Source organism: Telmatherina bonti (genome assembly GCF_933228915.1).
Source record: "Telmatherina bonti genome assembly, chromosome: 3".
Classification (NCBI taxonomy): domain Eukaryota; kingdom Metazoa; phylum Chordata; class Actinopteri; order Atheriniformes; family Telmatherinidae; genus Telmatherina; species Telmatherina bonti.
Window position 1 is genome coordinate 5,159,288 of NC_136621.1, and position 21,006 is coordinate 5,180,293.

General features: G+C 45.6%; 2 protein-coding genes across 2 annotated transcripts in view; one reads left to right on the forward strand and one right to left on the reverse strand.

Annotated features, from left to right (window-relative positions):
* mrpl45 (mitochondrial ribosomal protein L45) overlaps nt 1-7,697 on the forward strand; it is a 15,581-nt gene extending 7,884 nt beyond the window's left edge. The window contains exons 5-8 of the mRNA XM_079264351.1: nt 2,704-2,752; nt 2,828-2,977; nt 4,685-4,858; nt 7,365-7,697. Of these exons, the coding sequence (XP_079120477.1) occupies nt 2,704-2,752; nt 2,828-2,977; nt 4,685-4,858; nt 7,365-7,463 (472 nt within the window). The 3' untranslated portion in view covers nt 7,464-7,697. The remainder of the gene's footprint in view (nt 1-2,703; nt 2,753-2,827; nt 2,978-4,684; nt 4,859-7,364) is intronic.
* Nucleotides 7,698-9,777: 2,080 nt separating this feature from the next.
* Nucleotides 9,778-21,006, reverse strand: part of gpr179 (G protein-coupled receptor 179) — a gene marked incomplete at both ends in the record, with an annotated part of 33,436 nt that continues 22,207 nt past the window's right edge. The window contains 5 exons of the mRNA XM_079265044.1: nt 9,778-12,894; nt 13,257-13,403; nt 15,812-15,914; nt 16,047-16,185; nt 18,446-18,684. Of these exons, the coding sequence (XP_079121170.1) occupies nt 9,778-12,894; nt 13,257-13,403; nt 15,812-15,914; nt 16,047-16,185; nt 18,446-18,684 (3,745 nt within the window). The remainder of the gene's footprint in view (nt 12,895-13,256; nt 13,404-15,811; nt 15,915-16,046; nt 16,186-18,445; nt 18,685-21,006) is intronic.

Consider the following 21,006-nt stretch of genomic DNA (forward strand, 5'->3'; position numbering starts at 1 on the left):
TGATGAGGTGGAACGGGAGATTCTCATGGTGATGAGGTGGAACGGGAGATTCTCATGGTGATGAGGTGGAACGGGAGATTCTCATGGTGATGTGGTGGAACGGGAGATTCTCATGGTGATGTGGTGGAACGGGAGATTCTCATGGTGATGAGGTGGAACGGGAGATTCTCATGGTGATGAGGTGGAACGGGAGATTCTCATGGTGATGAGGTGGAACGGGAGATTCTCATGGTGATGAGGTGGAACGGGAGATTCTCATGGTGATGAGGTGGAACGGGAGATTCTCATGGTGATGTGGTGGAACGGGAGATTCTCATGGTGATGTGGTGGAACGGGAGATTCTCATGGTGATGTGGTGGAACGGGAGATTCTCATGGTGATGTGGTGGAACGGGAGATTCTCATGGTGATGAGGTGGAACGGGAGATTCTCATGGTGATGAGGTGGAACGGGAAATTCTCATGGTGATGAGGTGGAACGGGAGATTCTCATGGTGATGAGGTGGAACGGGAGATTCTCATGGTGATGAGGTGGAACGGGAGATTCTCATGGTGATGAGGTGGAACGGGAGATTCTCATGGTGATGAGGTGAAACGGGAGATTCTCATGGTGATGAGGTGAAACGGGAGATTCTCATGGTGATGAGGTGGAACGGGAGATTCTCATGGTGATGAGGTGGAACGGGAGATTCTCATGGTGATGAGGTGGAACGGGAGATTCTCATGGTGATGAGGTGGAACGGGAGATTCTCATGGTGATGAGGTGAAACGGGAGATTCTCATGGTGATGAGGTGAAACGGGAGATTCTCATGGTGATGAGGTGGAACGGGAGATTCTCATGGTGATGAGGTGGAACGGGAGATTCTCATGGTGATGTGGTGGAACGGGAGATTCTCATGGTGATGTGGTGGAACGGGAGATTCTCATGGTGATGAGGTGGAACGGGAGATTCTCATGGTGATGAGGTGGAACGGGAAATTCTCATGGTGATGAGGTGGAACGGGAGATTCTCATGGTGATGTGGTGGAACGGGAGATTCTCATGGTGATGAGGTGGAACGGGAGATTCTCATGGTGATGAGGTGGAACGGGAAATTCTCATGGTGATGAGGTGGAACGGGAGATTCTCATGGTGATGAGGTGGAACGGGAGATTCTCATGGTGATGAAGTGGAACGGGAGATTCTCATGGTGATGAGGTGGAACGGGAGATTCTCATGGTGATGAAGTGGAACGGGAGATTCTCATGGTGATGAGGTGGAACGGGAGATTCTCATGGTGATGAGGTGGAACGGGAGATTCTCATGGTGATGAGGTGGAACGGGAGATTCTCATGGTGATGAGGTGGAACGGGAGATTCTCATGGTGATGAGGTGGAACGGGAGATTCTCATGGTGATGAGGTGGAACGGGAGATTCTCATGGTGATGAGGTGGAACGGGAGATTCTCATGGTGATGAGGTGGAACGGGAGATTCTCATGGTGATGAGGTGGAACGGGAGATTCTCATGGTGATGAGGTGGAACGGGAGATTCTCATGGTGATGAGGTGGAACGGGAGATTCTCATGGTGATGTGGTGGAACGGGAGATTCTCATGGTGATGTGGTGGAACGGGAAATTCTCATGGTGATGAGGTGGAACGGGAGATTCTCATGGTGATGTGGTGGAACGGGAGATTCTCATGGTGATGAGGTGGAACGGGAGATTCTCATGGTGATGAGGTGAAACGGGAGATTCTCATCATGATGAGGTGAAACGGGAGATTCTCATGGTGATGAGGTGGAACGGGAGATTCTCATGGTGATGAGGTGAAACGGGAGATTCTCATGGTGATGTGGTGGAACGGGAGATTCTCATGGTGATGAGGTGGAACGGGAGATTCTCATGGTGATGTGGTGGAACGGGAGATTCTCATGGTGATGTGGTGGAACGGGAGATTCTCATGGTGATGAGGTGGAACGGGAGATTCTCATGGTGATGAGGTGGAACGGGAGATTCTCATGGTGATGAGGTGGAACGGGAGATTCTCATGGTGATGTGGTGAAACGGGAGATTCTCATGGTGATGTGGTGGAACGGGAGATTCTCATGGTGATGAGGTGAAACGGGAGATTCTCATGGTGATGAGGTGGAACGGGAGATTCTCATGGTGATGAGGTGGAACGGTCATGATGTCAATATGAAGCAAAATCTTTGAGGAATGTTTCTTCCATGTGGAATCTCTGAGACCAAGGGGGAGGAAAAAGGAGTCCAAGCCGGTACTTAAAGGTGGACCTGACAAAGTGGACAATGAGAAAATAAACTAAAATCACGTAAATATTCAAATAAAAATTTACAGCTCATTTCCTGTCAAATTTGTCATTTAATTTTCCCCACTTTGGACTTTTTATTTTGGTTTAATCCTGTTAGGAGACTAAATTATTCTCAGTCACTTTAAGAACCTTCTGACTCACCGACAATGAGCTCTGAGTGATATTAACAAGTGTTTTTGAGATAATAAGGACAAAATAATCTTAGTTTAAGATGTTTTTGTACAATCAGAGCATTAAAAGTTCTCTTCTCATCAGCTGGGGAACATCATTTTATCAATGTGTCACAGTTTGCCTCTCCTTCGCTCATCCACACCCTCTTTAGCTCGTCCACCTCAGCAACATGAAGCGGTGAGACCTTTCCTTCTGCTTCTTACTGTCTGCTGCTTGTTCCACAGGTTCAACAAGGAGAAGCTTCACTCGTTGGTTACAGAAAGGTGTTATCCTGTAAGTTCTTCCTTTTTATGCTGCTCCAGCTGCTTCACTTCTTGCCTTAGCTTCGTTTGTCTGTGCCGTGTTTAGGAAATGACGAGGGGAAACCGTTACAAGACGATCCGATGGAGGTTCGTTGAGTCTCTGGAGCCGCCCAGAGTGGTCCATGCTCGCTGCCCTGACATGGTCTCCAAGGGCAACCTGTACGGGCAGGTGACAGTCCGCATGCACTCCAAGCAGGTGGGATTTGCATTTCAATGGACTGTTTTTTCCTTTAAAACCCAAAATCCCATTTCCTCTTAACGTTTCACACTTCTAGATCTCTGGCGATGACTTGTCACCAGTTTCTCAGCGATGTTGATGTGTAGGTGTGTGGGGTACGTTGTGATGGCTATCTGACCCTCTACGTGATCTACAGAGGTTTTCCAGCATTTATATCCTGTCCAGAAGGTTTACAGTCCAGCCGCCAACAGAGACTCTATAGACCGATCCGGTGTTTCTCAGTTCCGGTCCTCAGGCCCTCTGCCCTGCATGTTTTATAGGCAACCCTACTTCAACACACCTGAATGAATTAAAGGTTCGTTAACAGGCTGCAAAGAACTTGATGAGGAAGTTCAGTAATCTGACTCAGGTGCTTTGGAAGAGGATCGCGTCTAAAACATGCAAGGGGGGGGCCTGAGGACTGGAATAGAGAAACACTGGACTAATCCGACAGCCGTTTCATGTGCATCCATTCTGCGTTGGAGCCATTGTTGTCGTGGCAACCTGGTATGTTTGCAGACCCTGACAGCAGGATGGAGATCAGGACTGACGATGTCAGACAGCGGTCCATGAAGGTATCTCATCAGCTGATCTCAGAGTTGATCTGTTGATTATGTTCGCTAGACTTTGTTTTTATTGAGACAACAACAGAGTAGAGAAAGCAGAAACACGACATTCCTCCCATCTCAGAACTGTCGTACGTTACTGTACTAGCTGTAGTCCATCACTGCACACCAATAATCCTAATATATTAAATATTGATCGGATTATTTGTCATAGATTTTTACGCAGTTTATGATGAGCGACACGATGCGAACTACAGGTCTCTCAGAGGGACAAAATGCCTTCGGCTTTGGATGGGTTGGATAAATAGTACGGCAGAAACATTTCAGCTGTTTTTGTTTAACGCTTCTACTCTGACTGAACGTTTTCCACAGCTGAAGTTTTCTGCTGCCGTTAGAGCAACCAAGAACGTGTCCTCCCAGATTTCCTTCACACTGTGAAGCAATAAGTAGCATCAAGAAAAATGACCCGATTCTCATCAGAATTACAGTTACAGACACACAACTGTCACCGCAACAGTCTACTTTCTGTATTTGCTCAAACTAGTCTGTATGATGAACGAAAACGAGCAAATACGGCTTATAAGAAAAGGCTTGGTTACTGCTGATCTGTGTGTGTTATTTCTACAAACTCCTGGTTGCTCTTTATGCTGCTGTATCTATTCATACATTCATTTTACATCACTTTAGCCTGATAATCTGACAGTTGAGGCTGAAACATCACGTCTGCAGGCTGGCTGGGATTAACAGGGATGAGCTTCCACATTAGGTTTTATTTTTAAATAAACAAGCAGACCAAAAATAGCCAGTTTTAAGGGTTAATGTCTCTGTGCTGCCGCTTGTTGAGTAAGCTGCTGCTAATGAAAGTTTCTGTTTCACTCCAGAGGTAAAAGAATCTCTAAATGTACAAATTGAAGAAGTTCATTTGGGTCAGATGTTCAGTGGGCACAGTCTTCTGTTTCCCATCAGTTGGTGTTTGTTCTGCTGCGGTGCTGGAGAAAAACCCGTCTCACCACAGCTGTGTGTTCAGTCTGATACAAAAGAACACTCGACTTTTTGGGTTTAAAGCTCCCATTAGGTTTGGATGAGTGAGGGAAGCACCTTTCTGCTTGTTTTACTCCAGACTCTGGCCATCTACGACCGCTTTGGGAGGCTGATGCTGGGCAGCGAGGAGCAGCTGAAGGATGTGTTGGAGTACCTGGTCATAGAACGTCACCTCGTCAACCCCTACGGCCGCTGGAGACTACACGGGAAAATCGTGCCGTCCTGGGCCCCTGCCAAGGACCCCATTATTAAGGTGATGCTTTGCTCTTCTGTCTTGTTTAAAGGAAACAAACTCATCCCATGAACTAAGCAGGGATTATTTTTATTGCTCATTTTTCTTGGGAAATAATGAACCCTTTTAAATGATTGTAAGATCTAAATCCTGCTGCAGGCCTGGTTTACAAACCTCTCCAGATCTTCTGCTTTTCAGACGTTTAATATGCAGTGTGGCAGGATTTACAGGAAATCCAAAGTCTCGATGTTCTCAGATTTGCGTCGTCTGCTGACCTCGCTGTAGGAGCATAACGCAGGTCGTGGAAACTCGAAGTTTCCAAACAAACCTGCACTGCCAGATTCTTCTGCAAGCAGACCGCAGCATCAGATTACTGACAGTAAATAATCATAAACATGTTATTGCAGCACATTCACGTTTGTCACGAGAGCTGCTGCTCCTTCGCATCGAGAGGAACCAGTTGAGGTGGCTCGGACATCTGGTCAGGATGCCTCCTGGACCTCCCTGGTGAGGTGTTCCAATCACGTCCCTCTGGGAGGAGACCCCGGGGAAGACCCAGGACACGCTGGAGGGATTATATCTCTTGGCTGGTCTGGGAACTTCTTGGGATCCCCCCCGCAGAGTTGGCAAATGTGACTGGGGAGAGGGAAGTCTGGGCTTCCCTGCTTAGGCTGCTGCCCCCGCGACCCGACCCCGGATAAGCGGCAGAATATGAATGGATGTGTATCTGGATACACACCAAGCAAAAATACCGTGGTGACCATAGACTGTATATAAAGAGATGAGCAGAGCCTCTGTGACGTCACCCGTAGGTTTCTGAAGAGCTGAATTGAAACTCGGTGGGCGGTTCCTACCATCACCATCTTGGCAGGATCATGCGCGTCGTCTCACCTGGAAAATACAAATATGGGCAAAGAGGTGGAGCTGAGAGGGGGGCTGTGAGCGTCATGGTGGATGATTGACATCGAGCGAACTCTGAGCTTTCTGTAGCTAAGAGCTAACTGAGCTAACCCGGAGATAACAGGAGCTAACCAGCTAACGGAGGTAAACAGCCTAAAGCTAAGTCACGTTGTTAACCGGCTAAAAACCACGGTTGTTCTACGTTCTTCTGACTTGAAGCGGGAGATCGGGTACTTGTCAATCAAAAGGACATGCCCCTAAATATGACGAACTTCAAGATTAAATTACTTTTAAACGGGTGAGTTAGAAAAAAATTCAATGGGGGGGCCACAGTTAAAGGTAGGTAAAGGTAAGGTAAACCTGACCTATTAAACCGAAAATGGATCTTTGTACCAGGCTGTAAACATGTTTATTTCTGCTCTTGGGAGTCTATGGGGATTTGCTGTTTTGTAGCCCCTAGTGGATGAAGGGGGAACTGCAGTTTTATGCACTTCTCTGCATCGGCTTCACTTTTAACCGCCGGAGGCGCCGTCCATCTTTCATATACGGTCTATGATGGGGACACATGGCTTGTCCCTGATGAAATAGAATAACAAAACTGAGGTGCTCCATGTCTTTTTCGTTCCTATTCGGGAGCGTGAACTTCTTCATCTTCTCATTTTCTATTTTAGTTTAAGAAACAAAAAAAAGGAAAAACACCTTTTTTTGTTTGTTTTTCAAAGACACTGCAGTTAAAGCAGAGACAGAGCGCTGCAGACTGCTTGTTGCACAGCCTCTTCTTCTGTGGTGGTCGTAAGGGTTTATGTGTTGAAATGCTGCAGAAATGTGAGGTGTTTGCCCCGTGTTTCCCAGTCTGTAACGGTTATCTGTGTTCGGTGAAGGGGGTATTCCAAGAGGATGTGACGGAGGTAACCGAGCTGTTTTATCACTTTGCATCGTCGCAGAATAAAAGCAGAAATCTGCACAAATCTGACCGAGACTGCTCATCAGATACAATCTGAGAATGACGACAAACCGACAAGCGTCAGACTGAGCTTTGGGTTCCCGCTGAGCTACATTTCTCCATCAGTTGTTGGCATTTTGGACATACGGAGGTGGGATGTTGAGGTCTAACAGGGAACAGTTTTTTGGCTGCAGCCCAAAGTTCCCAGCAGCTTTCAGATCGTGGGTCCAGACAGTGAAATAGAGCTGGAACTTTTTCCGCCACTCCTCTGAGCAGAGAAGGGATGAATGCAGGTGAACTTTTAACTGCAGCTAAAGCGATGCAAGTGTGTGTCTGAGATTTAGTAAATGGGACAACCTCCAGGGAGCAGGACTGGAACAAAGTAAGCTGTAGAACACCTTGTTTACATGTTGCATGCGTGAGTCAGCCTCTGCCGTGACTCGCATTCCTCCCAGATGGAGCAGTTACGCCGTTTTCTTTCTGTTCACGCTGACGGACAAACCTCAGACCGGTGGGGTTACAAAGACCTGCTGGCTGCTTCTGTGATCCTCAGTTTAAAATCATCTGAGTCTTGGTGTTGAAACAGGGAATGTTTTCTTTTCCTGAGCGACACCAACTGCTGGTAGCAGAAGATTATGTCCGTGTACGTAACATTGTGCTGATTCCTCTCCATTTTCCCTCCAGACCGTCTGTATTCCAGGTCCAGAGCTGAAGCCATGGCAGGAACTTGACACCCTCAGCTATGAAGTTCCCAAACCAGCAGCAGTGCAGTGGTATAAATAGTCCGCCAGGGGGCGGTGTTCTTCCTGGGGGCTGCTGAGATTCTCCAGGACCAGTGGACTGGACCGGGCTCTGGTTTCTGAATAAGGCTTTTGGTTGTTAAGATGCTCGAAGCTGATGAGATCTGTGATGAAGACAACTGAGCTCATAACAATAATAATTCTTACCTCTTTTTGAGGTTGCAGTTTTGTTCCAAACATTTTTCTGAATGATGTAAACATGAGAATAAAAAGACATGATTACAGAAAAAGGGTTGTTTATTTTTAAGGATATACTGCATGGTGATGTCAGGAATCACAAAAAATCCTGTTTTCTGCCAGTTTTTCACATCAGTGCATTCCAAGAACTGTTTCACATGGCAACTGGTTCATTCAGTCCTACAAACTGGGAATCATCTGATAGGAACTCTGCTGCCACACTGATTTAAAAAATGTTTTTTATGGTGAATAAAACTAAACTGGATCTGCTTGAGGCTGACGCTGCAGCAAGATCTCACATAGCTGCTGGTATGAATATTAAAATCCCTACAAAAGCTGCTGATCTGTAACATTTTACAACTTAAAAGCTATAATATGATGTGAAACCTGGATAACAGTGTTTCAGAAAGGTTTGAAAATCATATGTATTAATCAGTTTCCAGCAGAGAACCAGTCTAAATGTTTAGATTAGCCAGTAAGACACATTGGACTGATTCATGGTTTGTCAAAGATTTCACTGAAACTCACATACAACCAAAAAAAAAAAAAAAAGATATATATATTTCAGTTTGTAAACTTTCTCCCCAGGGAGAGGGTGAAGATCAGCCAATATTACAGGTTTTTGATCACATTATTTATAGCTAACAGCTGTAAACATCTGCAGGAAGATGCAACATCAAATGGCTACTTTACAAAAACAGAAAAATGAACAGAAACCTGATTAAATTGTTGAAATAAAGCCTGGTAAAAGCTATTATTTTAATGTGCTGAGTTAATCTTTTTTTTTTTTTTTTTTTTTTTTTACTCCCTTTTAAATGAGTTTTTATGACATCATATTTAATCTTCAGCTATCTGGTGTCCAGTTCAACCAGTTTGCAGGAGTTGAAATCTTAGCATGAATAATTTATGAAAACAGTTTTTGGCATCATCTCTGCTGTAAATTTTAAAATTGGCAAATCGTCACAACTTTAACTGAATCCAAAGTGAGAGCGTTGTGGTAAAACTGGGGTTTAGTTTGGTTCAAGAATCCCATCTTCAGACTAAGACCAGATCTTCCTCCCTTCCGAGCCAATTCAATGAGGCATCACCATGCTAGTGTACATGTTGTGAATGCACAAACTTTAAGCTCTGAAATGATGTTTCTGTCTGCATCACAAGCTGAGAAATAACGGGGTCTGGGAGGCTTTTCAGCTTTAGGAGCTTTCTAGATTCTGCTTGGAGCTTCGCAGAGTTTAATCAGAACAGCCGTTCCAAACTGGGGGTCGTGGGATCATTTTAGTTACCAGATAGATGTAAAAAATAAATGAAATGACATTAATCAAATACATTTGGGATTGTCAACATAAAACCATTAGTGCAAAGATGAATCTGCAACTTAATTTTTAACACAACGTCACAAAATCACACATTAAAATCTGAATTTTGCCATTTTCTCTGTGAGAGAAGCTGATTTTGGGCATGCAGGTGTCTGGTCACAGTGATGAGCCGAATCCACCAAAGAAACACTTTAAAGTGCTTGACTCATCGCCTTTGGCGCCTCTTACAGGGTGGTATAGTTACCAGGAAACCTTTGATTAAAAATGAATGGATCAGCTTCGAGTCTTTCTGTTGTATTTTTTGTTTGTGTTTAGCTCTGACTTGTGGGGGGAGAGGAGTATCCCTTCAACCATGGGTATACCTTACAAGCAAGACTCGTCACTTAAAAAACATACAGAGACATAAAACAGATTTCATTTATAAAATGGGGGGTAGAAGCAGGAAGACGTGGGATGCCCTTCCATCATTCAACACATCACTTCTTTGCTGGGTCATTGAGGGATGTAATAAATATATTAAATGTGATTCAGTAAAAATAAAGTTGATTTTACAACCAATAGTGTCCTGCTCATCAAGTTTCTATGAATAATTTCATTTTCTGACCAGTCTGTGGGCTAACTGGATAGCCATGCTTGATAGGACACTTTCTAAGGTTTTATCTATTTATTTTTATCTTTATCTTTTCGTGTAGTCCATCTTCTCTTCCTGCGATACCCTCAGGGTATTGTCGTCAGGGTATCGCAGAAAGGTTTTACAGAGTTCACATTCTCCTAGCATAGCAGGCTAAAAGCTAACACTTCAGATCACAAATCTGGTGGGAATATAAGAGCCTCAGCAGCACATTCAGCATCATCTTCCTCGTCTTCTTCTGGAATATTCTCAGGTTCCCATGTGAAGACATCTGAGGTATTGTCTGTGAATGAGCCTGATGTGCTCCGTACTAGATCCCATGGACACAAAGCATCACGCCGACCCAAAGCTAAGCTTGCTTTAGACTCATCAGTCATGTCTGCTGGAGTCATATCTGCAGCCAGGGACCTCTGGTTGTCTGGAACACCATCTCTGTCCACTTCGCGGCCGTCATCCTCCCTAGTAAAACCTTTTTCTTCCATCTCTGATGGACAAACATTTTCTCTAATGGTTTCTTGTTTTTCTGCTACATTAGGGCCTTCTGTCTCCCATGGACAAGCATCTTCTTTAATGCCATCTTGCTTTTGTTCAACATCAGTGTCTCCAGTCTCCCATGGACAAACGTTTGCCAGAGTGCTGTCTTTATTTGAGAGTGGTTTTGGTTCTTCTGCATCCCATGGACAAACATCGGCCCGGGTGCTGTCTTGTTTTTTGAGAGTTTTTGGTTCTTCTGCATCCCACGGACAAACATCGGCCTGGGTGCTGTCTTGTTTTTTGAGAGTTTTTGGTTCTTCTGTCTCCCACGGACAAACATCTGCCAATGCGCTGTCCTTCTTTGAGAGAGTTTTTGGTTCTTCTGTCTCCCATGGACAAACATTTGCCAGTGCGCTGTCCTTCTTTGTGAGAGTTTTGGGTTCTTCTGTGTCCCATGGACAAACATCTGTTCCATCACCTTCGTGCTTTTTGTCTGAATTTGTGTCCTCTTTTTCCAGTAGAGATACATTTTGCCCAGAATGTCCCTGTCTTTTTATTAATTGTTTTGGAACTTCAGATTTAATTGCCTCCTCTGTCTCCCATGGACAAATATCGGATGGCCTGTTCAGCTCTTGTGGGGTTATAGTGCCAGCAGTGTTTTGTGGTGTCTCAGTTTCCCAAGGACAAATGTTTACTCTTGTGCTTTCTGCCTCTTTAGTGTTTAAGGAAGCAGCATTTTGAGGTGAGAAACCTTGTTTTGAATCACCTGGCTGGCCTTGGTCTCCTGTTTCCCAAGGACAAACATCTACCTTAATTGTTATTTGTGAAACTGAGTCTGCATTTGTAGGCTCTTTGCTCCCCCCTTCCCAAGGGCAAATATTTTCCATGACTTTAGGTGGATCGGGGAATTCCCATGGACAGCTTTCAGCTGTCTTGGACAGGGCAGAGGATGTATTATGCACTTGGTTATTACTGCTGCCTTCTTTGGATGAACCTGGATAGATGGCAGACCTCATGGCTACTCGTTGAAGGGGCACCGTTAGTGTTCCTTTGTTCTCCAAAGGATTTAGGTTCTCATATACAACTTCAGGTTTGCCATCAACATCCCAGGGACAAACATTGGCATATACACTGTCTTGTTTTATTGATATTTTGGGAGTTTCTACAGTCTCCCATGGACACACATCTGCTGTTCGTTTCAAAGATTGTTGAGTCACTGAATCTTTGGACAGAGTAGTTTGAGAAGCAGCAGGAGTATCCTGTGATTCCCAGGGACATACATCACTCCGAGCCTTGTTTTGTCCCCCAACATTTCCTTGCTCTTGTGATTCCCATGGACAAACATTAGGTCGTTCTGATACCAGTGATTCCTGGGGGCAGACAGCTGCCTTCAAGCTCTGTTGCTTCTTTGGTCGTTCTCCTTGTTGGGCAGAACCAGCTCCCTCCCATGGATATACATCTGTTTGAGAAATGCTGCTGGCTGGTCTGATTCGATTGCTGCCTCTTCTGCGAGTCGAAGGAGTCCTTGAGCTGATGGAAGTTATACTACTCCGTTTGCTGCTCTGCCTTGATAAAAATGCATTTTCACAGTTGTCATCAGCATCTCCAGGGTAGACTGCAGATTTCATAATGATGAGCTTTCGTGGACTTCTGTCAGAGGAATCCCCAGAAGACAGTCTTACTGCATTTTGCTTCACAAGGCTGGGTTTTCCATCAGTTGTTGACGTACCCATTTTCTGGAATGGTCTTATTTCTATGCTTGGACGCCTACTAGAGGATCCAGACCTTGGTGTTGTGGAAGCACTCCCCTGACTTTTTTGAGAATCCTCTCTGTTCAAGTTTCCATCTTTGCTGGACCTGCTGCTCATATCCATCGATCCCATAAAGGATTTCACGGAGAGCCACTTATTTGTGGTGCTACGGAAGGAGAAGACCCGTTGATCCTTTGTTGGCGTTGGCCTTGGGGAGCCTGGTGCACTAGCAGACACAGTGACTGGTGCTTTGGGGGGAATGCTGCCATCTTGTGCGTCTTTTTCCACTGAAGGAGTCTTTTCTACAGGTGGTAAGTGGTCCCAGGGACAGACAAGTGCCTGTGGGGATGGTGGCCTCTTTTCTTCAACTTCCTCAGAGTTTGCGTATGTGACATGCCTGTGCTTATTTTCCTCCAATTGTTCTGGCTCCACCTCCCAAGGACAGACTTCAGCTTTGTCAAAGGATTCAGACTGCAGAGCACTCCTGGTCTGGTCACTTATGGACCGCATTGTGCTGGATCTGGAGATCTTTGGTATATTTTCTATTGAGTGTGACGTAGAAGAGCTCAGACTCCAAGATTTATGAAGCTTGGTGTGATCAGGATGCAATAGATTGGTGTCAATTGTCAGATTTTGGGCGCTCGCTGACTTACAAACGCCTGGTTGAATATCTAGTGAGTCTGTCTCAGATCGCTGGGAGCATCTCTTCACAGAATTGGCCCTTAAAGAGAAGTCTCGCAAGGAAGAGTCCCTTTCTCTGACTTGGTAATGATCGCTTTGGGACTTGCAGATAGATGGTGATGGTGATTTTATTGAACTCCTGTAACTGATACTAGCACTATCTGGGGACCTCCTGAAAGAGCCACCTCTGCTACGAAAAGAGCCATCTTTCTCTTCACGGCTGCATTGTCGGCTCACAGTAACTGGGATCTCGGCAATGCGTTTAATTATGGACCTCCCCAGAGTGCATCGAGAGCCACGCTTCTTTGACAGATGAGGGTTGTTTGCGGCCATCTTCTTTGTCTTGTTAACCTCTAACTGGGCATATAACTTCTTCAGTTCATCCTAGTGCATATGAAGAAGGGAGGGAATTAATGGTGGGATTAAGCAGACAGTTGGAATGATTGAAGAGAGGAAAGGTGAAAGACAGTTACATGTAAGGACAAAAAATTTAGGATGAGAAAAGGATAAAAGGTGGAGATTGGTCAAATGTATGGTCACTCTATTATTGACTGTATTTAATAATTAACAAATTATCTAAGTTATAAGCGCTTTAAGATTTGGTTAAGTGAGTCTACATCTATTCATAAATTATCGGACAATTATTTTAATTCTTTAAATGTGTCTTTTGAGATTTATTTCACATTTTGCTAATTATGTCCCACTATGAAGGTATAACATTGGTCTGAGGGGACAAGAGAGTTTACCCTAAAGTCTTCCGGGTCCACATTGTGTTCGCTCCAAACAGAGCGAAAGCTGCTGTTGAGGTACGAGCCAGACCGTTGGAGATCCACTTCGTCTTCATACACCTCTGCTGCTATTTCCTCTCTCCCAGGCTTGGACACAAGGACGAACTGCAGAACAAACACAAGTTTATGTAAATATAGCATGACGAGTAAACTCAATTCTTTATTGGAGGTTGGGGATACGTTTATCTCCTTGAAAGCTTTCCAGAAATAAAGGCCAGCTATTGTCAACTGAAGAAACAGTTCATTCTTCTGAATTCATTAGCTATTGGAGCTGATTTCACATTAAATATATTTATATACCATCGAGATTACAGGACTGAAAAGAAAAGAAGTATCCGTAGTCATTACTTGTGCTTCATAACAATATCTAATTTAGTAGGACTTCTGGTAGTATGGTCGAGAGTACATATGTGTAAAAAAAAAAAATAATAAGGAAACCTTCCTCATACCAACTTATGAAACCAGAAAAGCTGTGCCTAAAATTCATGGAATGAGGTGATCCAGAACATTGGAATATGAGCAGGGTCTTAGTGAAAAAGAAACAGAATCGGATGGAAAAGACACCATGAAGAAGATCATGCTAACACCTGACGGTACCATGGCTAACTTTATAAATAGCCTAGATAGTGATAGCAAACAAATTTAACCTCTGCACAATCACATGAAAACATTCAGACGACATTGCAACTCAAACGAGAGATGAGCTGTTGGACGTTAGAGAAGACATCTACTAGAAAGAGAAGATAAACGCTGCCATAGCACATGGCAGATACTGGATGGTGTAGCCATGAGGCAGTTTGCTCCAGAAACTAAAGGAAGAGCAGAAAAAGGTGATGAACTAGAAAAGCATTTAGAGAGCGGAACCCTCCACCAAGGCCTTTAAAAAGTCCCTGGATCCCAGCGGTGATCCAGATCACCACCAAAATTAAATCAATTTGTTATTTTCACATTTCCAACAACTCATGAAAATTTCATGAAAATCCTTTCATAACTTTTTGAGTTATTTTGAACACAAAAAACAAACAATGGCAGTAAAAACACAACCTCCATGGCAGAGGTAATAAACCTGGAACAAAGCCAGAAGAAAATTTCAAAATAAAAACATCCCATAAAATTGGTCCTGAATTTATTTCATGGCCTTTTTCACATGGGCTTTGAAGATGAAGGGATGGGCAGAGTCGGTAAACTAAACAGTTTCATGAAGATTGACTCAGTATTGCACTGTTCTGCCTCCAAGCACAAATCTCTTACCCTCCCAGAACTCAAGCCAAGCCAACTTTATTTATAAAGCACTTTCCGACAGCTACTGATGAACAAAGTGCTGAACACAAAATAGTTAAAATATTAAAACAAACAATAAAAAAAACAAACAAAATCAAATATAAAACAATGAAACCAGTAAAAACAGTACAAGCAATAAAAGCAAACTTTTTCTGTGTAAAATGCCAATGAAGGAAGATCTGTGATGGACTATGTCGAGCATCTAGCACTTGAACTCATGCGTGACAGCGCTGGACCGCTACTGTATGCCAGTCTTGCCTGACCTGGCAGCGGGTCGTGGTTCTGGAGCTCATCTGTGGAGAAGCTGTTGCTCGGTTTTGGTGGAAATTGATCCCTGATTCGGACCCTGATCCGACTGAGACCACTAAGGACTCAAAGCTGAGCCAAACGAAGCTTAGCTTGACCCTAAACAAAGTTGTTATCTGAATCTGGTTTCCTGACTGGCCTTGGGCAGGCTGGTTATCACGTCTCCTGGAATGTAATTCTGTCTGACGCTCAGTCCCCCACCTAACCCCCTTCCCTTCATCAGGCCTGTGAAACTTAAATTGAACTCAGCTCTCAAGACTGCATTTAGATCAGGTGGCACAGATGAACTGGGGAAAGTTCAGACTCACTCACTGAACACACACACACACACACACACACACACACACACACACACACACTCACACCCACTGTTACAGACACACTCTCCGATCTTTCACCGCCTTCTCCGGACCTTGCCCCTCCCTCCACTCACGGACGACGAGTTGGATGGGTGCGCGGCTTGGCTGGGGGCGACCTCACTTGGCTGTCTGGGAGAGCCCACCCACCTCCCCCTCCCATTTTGTGTTTTGTCTATTGTCTGTATTTGTGGTTATGTTTAGAGGTGTGTCTTTTTTGCTGCATCTATATCCTTCCCTCTTTAGGTGAAGTGTACGTCCACCCTCCTCAACATCCACCCATCCTTCCTCATGTCATCTTTTCCTCATTTATAAGGCAGTGCCGGTAAAACTGGTTGCGGGGCCTAAGCTTCAGTTCGGTTCTATAAACTTGTCATAAATGTTAAATGTCTGTGTGTCAAACCTTGGACGAGCTGGCTTGAACCTTGAATTTCCCCTCAGGAATAAATAAAGTATCTTTGATTGATTGAGTGATTTATTTGAATAGAGGGGAGGGGGGGTTCCTAAGAAGAGACATGTGGCAACAGCATACTGCACAATCTGCTCGTAAATACGCAACATGTTTATTACCTTTGGAACGAAGAGCAGGGCTAGTGTCACGGTGATAGTGACATGAGTGTGCGTGAAGAAGAGCAGCAGCATCCAGTCAGGATGGAGAGACGGAAAGGTGAACCTGAGGAAGGCAGATGACATCAAATCATCCCACGTCTCACTGTGTCTGAACTGGAGAGTATCATTAGCCACTGAAAATGTTACTTAGCAAATAGTTTAGCTGTTCAGCACAATAGAAGTCTGTAGAAGTTACCGAAACAAGTGGAACATAGAGGACAGAAGCAGCTCATTGTGGATGGCAATGCCCATGTAGCGAGGTTCATGGAAGGCTGAGGGGACTGGCCTGACGGCGGTCCACAGGGAGCTACCCCAGCACAGGAACAGAAGCTCAGCTGGGGCAAAAGGAGGTATGGACAGAATAAGTGGTAATGTCTCCTAAATTTGTGGATAAAGAATGCTTGTTGCCTCTTGCTTATATTCCGTTGTGTGTCTTTGCGGGTTCACATACTTCTGGTGAAGAAGTGGTGGTCAAGTGTTTCTCAGTCCTGGTCCTCGGGTACCCATTCCCTTCATGTTTTAGTTCCTTTAACTTCTTGTCAAGTTCTTTGCAAGTCTGCTAATGAACCATTCATTTGAGTTAGACACGTTAAAGGAGGGTTACCTCTAAAACATGCAGGGTGGGGGTCCCTGAGGACCTGGACTGAGAAACACAGGTCAAACAAAACAAATCCATGATGTTGTAGTACAAGGAAGACACAAGATGTTGGCAGAGTATCTTCAAAGTTTAGATGTGAGTTCAGCTTTAGATGCTGTAGAAAATACGTTTATGTGAAAAAATATAATCTCTGCTTCTGAGAAATATCTGTCAAAGACCAACTTCGGCATGCTTTTTAACCGGACAAAGACAATCTTGGAAGTCTAGAATCTCTGGGGGTGTGGATCTGTGGAAACAGTTGGGATTAAGACCCCTCATGATGAATCTTGTGCAGTTTCTGTTCCTATGACTTTTGGTGGCGTTGGCGTTGTTTCTGTGTGTTTGGTGCAAACCAGTGTTCCTCATCTCGTGGCTTGTGAGCCGCATGCAGCTCATTGACTCTTGACTTGCGGCTCGTGAAGCAGCCACTGGCTTTCTGAAAATGCATCTAAACAAGTCATAATGATCCTCAACGGTGCAGTTCTCTCCACAAACAAAAGCTGCAGGCTGATTGCAGAAACTTTGCCGTAGTAACGGCCCTAACTGACCCTGTCAGAGTTGCCAGTTTTGGCTGATTTCAGACTCCGCCAAAGAGCTGCTCTGTCGGTAGCTCTGTATATATATTGAATAAGAAACACCCACATTCCGGAGGCATTATTTTATTTTCACCATATACTGTTGCATAACAATGCCATTACTCTGTGCAATATTTAGGATAACAATTCCTTGCTAAAAAGCTGAATGTTACTGATTTGGCAACATAGCAGGACACGTAGCATGAGAGGGATGGCAGCTCTCCTGTTCTCTTAGTACATTGAGTGCAGTTGTTGTTGAATCAACAGTGAGGATCACTGGTGTAAACAATCCACAAATGGCTGTTTAACTGTATCATGGCTTAGGTTCTTCATAAGAGCATTTTTATGTCATCTTTATCTGAAAGATTGCTAGGCTGTCCTGGTGAATGAAGCTAAAATATCAGCTCATGTTAAAATGACCTTAACTCAACCGTTGTTGCTGACTTCTTGCTTCGGAACCACATTTAGCCAAATAAAACTAATAAGCAGCTGCGTTTCTATCCCCTCGTGAATTTTTTATTTAGTCCCAATATATTCAGCTAACAGAAGGAGCCTAAACATCTGAAATAAGATTTACAACATTTAACCAAATGGTTGCTGCAGACTCTGACTTCACTCAGCTCCTTTTGATTCCAACCAAGGGTTCTTGGTATGTGTTCATAAAAACTTTGTCTTTGAGAAATGGAGGGATTGGAAAAGCCAAAAGCAAGACAAGCTTAAGGCATTTTCCAACAATCATGAGCATGTTTGCTAGTATGAAGGTTTGGATGCAACCCTACTGAAGTTTGCAGTTTCGTGACATGGCCGAAATCTCAGAGCAGCCGTTTCAGAAGTCTCATTTCCAACATCACATTCAGTAGTTTCTGTAAGTTGCATTTGTCACTTCATGTTGTTAATGTTAACGTATCAAAATGGTTGGAGGAAAAGTTCAGGGCCGGGTTGTCCATTTCTCACAGTACCAAGTATGAACTCTTCATTACGTTTAATAATTTGTGATAATTGTGAAAAAAGATTGTGATCATGCAGTTCTGAAAGTGCACCCTCAGGTCGACCTCAGTCATGCCGGTTTACTGCGAGCTTTGCTGACCACCACTTCACGCTACGCACAACAACTGAGACAACATGTGAATATTAGCAATGCAACTCACTATTCATGGAACACTGATGAAATACGAAGTAACGCATCACCTGGTCAGGTTAGCTTTAAATCTATTGTAGTTTTTATTCCAACCCTTGCTTGCAGAGATGATCGAGTGTTCAAAGGACCCTTTTGGATGTAATATAATAATAATTTTATTGTATCCTTTCAATGAATTTGCATGGATGAACGACTTGTCTTTTGCTGCACTGGTGGGTGGCGAGTGTGAGTAACCTGTCACTCACCCACAGCCATCATGTAGTCCCATCGGTCCAGGTAACACGAGTTGAAGCCTTGACCATCTGATGTGGTGGTTGCGATGAATACTGGTATGTTCCTGTCGCGGTTCTGTAGGACCCCCACCGTCCACGCGCACAGGAACCAGCTGACCGTCATGAGCATCACTCCCAGAATCCTTAGCAGGTGGAAGCTGGATATGTAGGGTATCCGCTGGGCTGTGCGTGAGAGGAACAGCTTCAGCACCCTGTGCAGAGGTCACTATCAGTCAGTGTTTCATCGCTGGAGGCAAACAACACTTTTAGGTTTCAAAAATACACCATAGCACTGCAGGGATTTAAAAACACAAATGTGTCATATGAGAGACTCTGAGACCTCTGGACCAGTACGATAATAAAAATATCTTTCCACTTCCTGCTGTTTTAAACATGTCTGCTGCCCCCTGGTGGATCTATTAGTGTTTTGCAGTTAAAAACCTTCTTTAAGGCTAATCCACCCTGCACGTTATAGACATGTTCCTCCTGAGTCAGATCACTGCACTTTCTCATCAAGTTCTTTGCTTGTTAATGAGCCCTTTATATGTGTTAAAATAGGGCTACCCATTAAGCATGCAGGGCAGAGGGTCGTGAGGATCTGGTTTCGGAAACACTGCTTTAAGGAGCCTTTTTGAAGTGTTGCTTCCAGTTGTTATACATTGCCTGGCCGAAAGAGAGGTTGTGTAGCTTCTGTTTAGTTCATGTATGATAAGACAGCTGCCGTCCATCCTGGCTTCATGAGGATAACGAACACTGTAATAAAACGAAGAGTACTGTGGGAGCCCCATACCAGTGTCCTTGTGAGTTTCTCATCGCCATGGTTACTTTACATTCCTACTGAAGTAGTTTTCACCACACACACAACCTGTACCTGTTACGTACTGTTGCATTAATTTTCCTCCAAGATCTAGTATTTATGACTGGAGAGAGAACATCTCAGAGGTCCTCCATGGGGTTCAGGTCTGGACTCTGGAGGCCAGTCCAGGTGTGAAGATGATGTCTCCTGTTCCCTGAACCGCTCTTTCACAACCTGAGTTCCATGAATCCCGGTGATGTCATCTTGGAATATGTCCGTACCACCAGAAAGATGGAAAAACCTGCTCATTCTGGATATTCATATAGTCTGATGAACCTGAACCTAGACCTGAACCCAGACCAGCTGCACCCAGCCCAGATCATAGACGGCCCGCTCAGGCTTGTACAGTAGACACTAGACATGATGTCTGCATGACTCCATCTGCCTCTCTTCTTACCCTGATGCTCCATCACTCTGGAACAGGGTCGGTCTGGACCCGTCAGACCACGTGAGGAGTCTGGAACAGGGTCGGTCTGGACCCGTCAGACCACGTGAGGAGTCTGGAACAGGGTCGGTCTGGACCCGTCAGACCACGTGAGGAGTCTGGAACAGGGTCGGTCTGGACCCGTCAGACCACGTGAGGAGTCTGGAACAGGGTCGGTCTGGACCCGTCAGACCACGTGAGGAGTCTGGAACAGGGTCGGTCTGGACCCGTCAGACCACGTGAGGAGTCTGGAACAGGGTCGGTCTGGACCCGTCAGACCACGTGAGGAGTCTGGAACAGGGTCGGTCTGGACCCGTCAGACCACGTGAGGAGTCTGGAACAGGGTCGGTCTGGACCCGTCAGACCACGTGAGGAGTCTGGAACAGGGTTCGGTCTGGACCCGTCAGACCACGTGAGGAGTCTGGAACAGGGTCGGTCTGGACCCGTCAGACCACGTGAGGAGTCTGGAACAGGGTCGGTCTGGACCCGTCAGACCACGTGAGGAGTCTGGAACAGGGTCGGTCTGGACCCGTCAGACCACGTGAGGAGTCTGGAACAGGGTCGGTCTGGACCCGTCAGACCACGTGAGGAGTCTGGAACAGGGTCGGTCTGGACCCGTCAGACCACGTGAGGAGTCCGGAACAGGGTCGGCCTGGACCCGTCAGACCACGTGAGGAGTCCGGAACAGGGTCGGCCTGGACCCGTCAGACCACGTGAGGAGTCCGGAACAGGGTCGGCCTGGACCCGTCAGACCACGTGAGGAGTCCGGAACAGGGTCGGCCTGGACCCGTCAGACCACGTGAGGAGTCCGGAACAGGGTCGGCCTGGACCCGTCAGACCACGTGAGGAGTCCGGAACAGGGTCGGCCTGGACCCGTCAGACCACGTGAGGAGTCCGGAACAGGGTCGGCCTGGACCCGTCAGACCACGTGAGGAGTCCGGAACAGGGTCGGCCTGGACCCGTCAGACCACGTGAGGAGTCCGGAACAGGGTCGGCCTGGACCCGTCAGACCACGTGAGGAGTCCGGAACAGGGTCGGCCTGGACCCGTCAGACCACGTGAGGAGTCCGGAACAGGGTCGGCCTGGACCCGTCAGACCACGTGAGGAGTCCGGAACAGGGTCGGCCTGGACCCGTCAGACCACGTGAGGAGTCCGGAACAGGGTCGGCCTGGACCCGTCAGACCACGTGAGGAGTCCGGAACAGGGTCGGCCTGGACCCGTCAGACCACGTGAGGAGTCCGGAACAGGGTCGGC